At 40.8% G+C, this 7,194-nt stretch overlaps 1 protein-coding gene across 1 annotated transcript; it reads right to left on the reverse strand.

Annotated features, from left to right (window-relative positions):
• Positions 1-4,643: 4,643 nt before the first annotated feature.
• Positions 4,644-6,902, reverse strand: LOC113272052. The gene has a single exon (XM_026521961.1). The coding sequence runs from the start codon at positions 6,900-6,902 to the stop codon at positions 4,644-4,646; it is 2,259 nt and encodes a 752-aa protein (XP_026377746.1).
• Positions 6,903-7,194: the final 292 nt, after the last annotated feature.

Raw genomic sequence — 7,194 nt, forward strand, 5'->3', positions numbered from 1 at the left:
ACAAAACTTCAAAACCCTTCCTTCGTTGCGGCACTGTGGCCGGCTTCCCCCTTTCTCAAAATAGTCACCCACCTTCTTATACACCTTCCTTTTCTTTTATTTCATTAATCAAAGTATCAAAATAAATTATTCTATGGAATATCTTGCATGCAAGTTGATGTCTTCATCAGTATCTTTCCACAAATAGTATTGCCACCTCGTTCTTCCAATGAAATAATAAACTCCCCTTATTTCCAAAATCTCCCAAATGAAGAAAGAGTTATTTTATTTCCAAAATAGTCACGTGTAAATATTCCTCTATTAATTCTTCACATGACAAATAAATTATCTTTCTTGGTGGAATATATTTGTAATAAAGTAAGAAAGATAAAATAGTTCCCATTTTCAGTTTCCATGCGCCAACCCCACTTTGATTTCAATTCCTTTGTTGCGTTTTTGCCTCGCCTCTGAAACAATTTATATGGAGATACCAGGTCAGCATAATAAGTTGTTGATACATGGTAATACCAGGCCAGCATAATAAGTGCTGCTGATATATAGAAATACCAGGCCAGCATATTTCATCATTGTGGTTGCTGATATATGAAAGTACCAGGCCAACCACATATTGCCATTTTCGTCGCAAACACCATTAAGTCTCACATTTTGTTGTTTATTCGCTGGATGATCGAATTCACTTGTACTTTCTACAAAAGCACTAAAATAGTATTAGTAACTAAAATATTGTATCCCAGCTAATATATATATATGGGTATAAAATGTAGCATTTATATGCTTATCACGATGTCATACTCACCGTGCGGCGTGGGAGCTCATATGACTTAGCGTTTTAAAGGAGGGGAGATGTGTTAAAAAAAAATCAAATCAACGAGTCAAATTAAAGTAATTTTGAAATTTTTCCAAACAAACTTTCATTTTAACAACTGAATTATTCTTAATTGGTCCGACCGACCGGAGGGCCCAACGGACCCGGAGAGAGGGAGTCCCTTTTATGGAACGATTTTTTGGGGACCAGCCTTTTTTGGGGGGACCATTGTTTTATTTTGGGTAAGACACTAGAAGTAAATCTAGGTTACCTCTTATCTAAATATTTATATTAATACCAAAATTACCCATTTCAATTAAGTTAGTGTAACGATTAGTTGTATCATTAGGTTAACATAATTAGTGATTAGTGCAAGATTAAATCAAAAAAAAAATAAACTAAAAATAAAATAAACTAAACTAAATGATTAGTGCAAGATTAACAGGGAGGTAGTCAAATGAGATTTCAAGTGACTTCTGGGGAGTTCCCAAATCTATTGTTATTCCATTGAGATTTTTGGAGAGTCTCTCAATGTCTCTTGTTATTGGTTAGAGACTTTTTTTAAGTCATTTAAATTCTCTGAAACTCCATGTTATTGGATTATGATTTCGTAAGAGTCACTCAAACACTCCTGTTATTCAAATAGAATTGAAAGTCATGGATTTGTAATTTTCAGAGATTTGGAGAGACTTTTTTGAAAAATAGGCATGGTAGAAGTCTCTCCCCAAGAGGTGATATTTTGGGAGACTTGAGAATTTGAGAATTTTCTAATAAAAAAAAAGGGGGAACTTTGGTAAACATCATAGCCGAGATAACCCGTTAACGGAATGATGGAAGGTTCCATTTTTTTTTCGTGTAATCTTGTGATGCCTTTGTAGTTGCATCTTTTAAGATGAACAAGATGTAAAGAGCATTAAAAGTAAAGATTAACACAAGCATATAACATGGTTCGTCCATGAATACCTACATCCACCGGAAAGAAGATGTTTTCTTTATTGATTATAAGGTCTTACCCTTGAAGAGCTACAAATCTCACTTAGATTCCTTACTCTCTCTCTCTATCTAGATCTCTCTCAGGAATTCTCTGTAGAAAAACCATCTAATAATACATAAGTTGTCCATTTCCTTCTACATGGACTGGTATTTATAGGAAAATTAGGCTTGTGGAGGCCTGGTCGTTCGAGCTGGTGAAGCTATCATACATCGTCTTTGCTGCTTCGGAATGATTCTATACTATCCCTCGTGATGGCCTGCTTGGTTCTCCCTCCGAGTTGTCTTGCTCTCCCCCAGATCGTGTAGCCCTTCTTTGGAGAACCTCGTGCTCTATCACCTCTGGGCTATAATATAAGTCGTCCGCGACCTCCATTACGATGTAGATCTTCCCACGTCTTTGTCATTATCCTTCATTAAATGCGGTTCTTCTTTGTAGACTTGACCGTCTGAGAAGATTGGACTACTCCTTACACGCGTCATTCATGTAACGTTGTAGCAGGTGTCTCAATTCAGACAAATTCACCTTTTAGAGTATGATTCGATACTCCTATCTCATCATCTTATTGTGGATTCACCCTTTAGGATGTTGACACGTGGCCATCGGGTATTTTACCCTCACATTTTGCTCCTTTTATTTGCAACATGCCAAGGGCATGATGGGAAGAAAACTCTGTATCCGTCCCGTCCTTTTCGCCACGTCCATTATATCCGCCACGTTTGCACTTTTGGTGCGCTTTTACCCGTTGGACTTGAGGTGCCGGTTGGTTATACCTTGGTTTCTTATACTTTGTGGGAGGGAAGATATCTTCTTTGTACTTTTCCCCATGGATTCTTATCGTCTTGTTTGTCGCGTCTTTGACCTTCTTGGTTTTTTCGAAGACTTCTTCTTCTATTTAAAAGGGATTCTTTTTTGTGGTAAGGGTAAGAGTTTCATTTTTCTCTTTTTTCCTTCTTATAGAGTTCGGAGTCCTTTTTTTGCAGAAGGTCTCCATGTGTGTTGAGCGTTTCTCTCCCCGTCCCCCTTGGCGGCGAGTTGTTTTCTTATATTTTTTCCGACATGATAGTATCCTCTCATTCACGTGTTTTTTCGGCTTGTCTTGCTCCGGATTCTAGATCATCATCAATATCTTATCAGAAAGATCAGTCTTTTCGCATGGCGTGTTTAGCCTCATCTGTTTGCCAAGTGACTGAACCTTCCACCAGGGGATTTCGTATTTACCATTGTGTTTCCTTTTACCGGCAAGCTTGGAAACACTTCAGATGCTCCGTTTCTCCTTACGATTGGTCTTGGGAACACTTTTCCTTATGTGTGTTCACACATTTTGGCTTAGAAATATTTGTTGCTGGAGGTGCTGAGGTATAAAATACTGTCGTTATATTCAAATGTATATATATATATATATATATATATATATATATATATATATATATACCTTTCCCCTGTTTTATGCCTTAGCATCGAAGGCTGGGAATAAAGTGAAGGTATGTGGGTCGACCTTGTTCTCCGATTATTTCTCCTATCCGAGGTGTTCGTGTAGAGATGAGAGAATTCGTCCCCCAGTTGGTGGCTCCTACTCCAGATGAGGCTCAGACTGGTATTAAGTCAGATGCTCCTCAGCAGGTCGTGGAAGCGATGCTCCGATCCGAGAACTTCTTTCATTGTTATCATATAATGTTGCTTCTTTGTTGGAATGAATAATAGCATGTATTTTGTATGAAATTATTTTGTTTATGCCTTGTGGCTTTGAGGAGTTATCGTATGTAGTTTTGGTCTAACAAGGGATGGCAAAGCCAAGGAGTGATCAGTTCCTTAATTTGATAAGGCATCGCTAACAGTTTTAGACTTGTTCTCATAACGTATTCCTTTCTCGGCTTTTGTCCCTTGTGGGATATTTTAGTAGTGTCCAGTTTAGGTTACACTTTCCCTGTAATTGAGTGATCAGATGTTTGATTCACCGACTGTGTGTGTGATACAGGTTTTTGGAGGGCGATATCTCGGTCAAGTGATTCTTACCTTGGCAAAAGGTAAGTACCTTGATGCTGGATATCTCCTATTATGTTAGGACATCATCTGATGTTATGATCGTGATGGCATTACCTTAGGGTTGATAGTCGTGCAAGGTAGCTTAGGTTTTTTACCTGCATCATTCGTTGTAGAATGGGAAGTGTGGCTAGCACCGTGCCATAGTCTTGATGGGATTTTGTTATAATGCGAGTATGATGGGACTAATCTATATGCACGTAGAAAGCAAAAAAAAAAAAGTAAGAAAATAAAATGAAAGAAAAGATAATATAAAATTAGAACGAAAAATCAGCTAAAAGTACACAAAGGGAGTAATTTTATTAACTTCAAAAGAGGGTTTGGTGAACCCTGGTACATCTGAGTGAGGTTTCATGACCTTCATTACAAGTAGGGATTAGATCACATTCTTGGATTTTGATTATCTAGTAGGTGGTCCTATTAAGCATTGTAAGCTTTTAGGTACTTGATGTTCCATGGGCGCTCAAGTTCTTCACCGTTCAATTTGAGCAATCTATATGCTCCATCTCCTGCCTTAGCTAGGACTGTTAGTGGGCCTTCCTATACGGGTGAGAATTTTCCTGACTCGCGCTGGTATGGTGGAATCTCGCGCCAGACCTTATCGCCTGGACTGAATTCTCTCTGGTGAACACGCTTGTTGTATTCCCAAGCTAACCTTCTGTGATAGTTTTCAATCCTCTGGAGAGAGATTTCTCTGTTCTCCTCCAAATCGTCTAGTTTGGCGAGTATCATGTCCGAGGTTAGGTTTTTCTCCCATTCCTCGGTCTTGGTTGTTGGGATCATTGCTTCTGTTGGTATTATCGCCTATGTGCCGTATGTGAGAGCGAAGGGGGTCATCCATGTTGCTTCCCTCCTGGTGGTCCGATAGGCCCACAGGACGTTATGTAATTGTTCACACCAACTTTCTCCATGCCCATCGAGCTTCTTTTTGAGCATGTCAGCGATGGTCTTGTTAGTTGCCTCTGCCTGGCCATTGCTTTCGGGATAGATCGGAGTAGATTTGTTTTTCCTGATCTTGAAAAAATTGAAGAGTAAATCGATGTTTTTCCCTTGGAGTTGGGCCCCATTGTCTGATACGATGGCGGCTGGGATACCGAAGTGGCATATGATATGCTCGAAGAGGAATGTGAAGACATCGTGATCCCTGATGTGTCGTAGAGCCGAGGCTTCTACCCACTTTGTGAAGTAATCTGTGGCAACGATTAAATATTTTCTTTGTCCGGTTCCATCTCTTAAAGGTCCGACTATATCGACTCCCCACTTGGAGAATGGCCAAGGGCTTAGGACAGATTTTAGATCCATTGAAGGTGCATGCCTTCTTTTGCCAAATTTCTGGCATTCGATACAGAACTTTTCCGTTTGTTTTGAATCCTCGTTCATGCGAGGCCAAAAGTATCCCTCTAGCATTGCTTTGTGGTCTAGGGATCGTCCACCACTATGGTTTCCTGCATAACCGTAGTGTATTTCTTTTAATATGCTTTGACCTTCAGTGCAGGAAAAGCATCGGAGAAGAGGTGATAGATAAGATTGTTTGTATAAAATGCCATCTCGTAGCTGATAGTTCCCCAATATTGATATTATCTTGTGTGCGACTTGTTGGTCGCTTGGGAGGTCCCCGTTAGCTAGATATTTTATGATTGGCGTCCTCCAATCATCCGCAGACTGACTCTCTTCGTGGGCTACTGAGTCTAAATTAAGGATGTCCATATTTCCTTCTATGGGAATGGATGGGAGCATGACCCTTTCAATTCTAACATTAGTAGCCTCGGGATTTGTCGTCATGGAGGCTATATATGCCAGGGCGTCAGCGTATCTGTTATTTATCCGATTCAAGTGACGGAAAGTGATGTTTGGTATGTGCCCGATGTAGTGCTTGGCGAGTTGCAAGTATCGTTGCAAGCATGGGTCTGAGGCTTGATACATCCCATCTGTCTGCCGTACTTCACTGATACCTAGCACGATTATCACATGGAGGGCATGTATGACTGCCTCGTACTCGATTATATTATTAGTGGCAGGGAACTCGAGTCTTAGGCTGTAAACGATCCTTCGCCCGGTCGGGGTTGTAAAAACCATTCCGATGCCAGATCCCTCCGAGTTGCATGACCCGTCCACGAAGACTTCCCATCGCCTTGGGTTTTCCGAGCGAAGTAGCTTGGGACATTCCTCTAGCTCATCTTCCAGTCCCGGGATTTCTTCGATCTCATCAGTGTTATCTAATGGGAAATCGGCCAGGAAATCCGCAACCGCTTGGGTTTTAATCGCCGTTTGGGATTGATATTTGATTCCGAATTGTTTGATCTGTGCACCCCATTTGGAGATTCTGCCGTCTCTGTCAGCGTGATCGAGTACAGATTCTATTGGGGCTTTTGTTATGACTGTTACCGTGTGTGCATGAAAATAACTACGCAATTTTTGCGTTGCATAGACCAGTGATAGCACCATCTTCTCAATTTTGGAATAGTTCTTCTCTGCCGAAGTCAGAGTTTTACTTATGAAATAAATGGGTTGATCCACTTCCTTTTCTATGCGAGTTAGCACTGTACTAATTGAGGTGTTGGTCGCCGATAGGTAAATGTAAAGGTCTTCACGCGGGTCATGCTTTTGTAGGATCGGCAATGCAGCCAGATGTTCCTTGATCTTTTGAAAAGCTTCTTCGCAGTCGCTACTCCATGAAAAATTTTCACCCTTTTTCAGAGTATTGAAGAAGTCTTTACATTTATCGGATGATCTATTAATGAATCTTCCCAAGGCTGCTAGTAGACCACTTAATCTCTGCACGTCTTTGATTGTCGCAGGGGAAGGAATTTCTAGTATAGCGCGCACCTTTTCAGGATATACCTCGATTCCGCTTTTGGTGACCAAGTATCTCAGGAACTTTCCCGAGGTGACTCCAAAGGCGCATTTTGCAGGATTGATTTTCATGTTATATTTCCTCATTTGCTCGAAGATCTCCCTGATATCGTTGGCATGACCTTGTGGGAGCTTGCTATTGACAAGCATATCGTCTACATATACTTCTAAGGTTTTATGTATCCAACCGTCGAACATTTTTTTCACCATTTTTTGGTATGTGGCGCCTACGTTTTTTAATCCAAATGGGATTTTGGTATAGCAGTATAGGCCTCTGGGGGTGAAGAAGGCGGTACGCTCCTGGTCCTCCTCGGCGAGGGGGATCTGGTTGTATCCCGAGTATCCGTCCATGAGGGATAGCAACCCATGTCCAGAGGTTTCCTCTACGAGCTGATCGATGTTAGGAAGTGGGAAGCTGTCTTTTGGACAAGCTTTGTTAAGGTCACTGAAGTCAATGCAGATCCTTACCCTTCCATTTTTTCTTAAGTACAATTACCATGTT

This window comes from Papaver somniferum, chromosome 4 (assembly GCF_003573695.1).
Source record: "Papaver somniferum cultivar HN1 chromosome 4, ASM357369v1, whole genome shotgun sequence".
Lineage (NCBI taxonomy): Eukaryota > Viridiplantae > Streptophyta > Magnoliopsida > Ranunculales > Papaveraceae > Papaver > Papaver somniferum.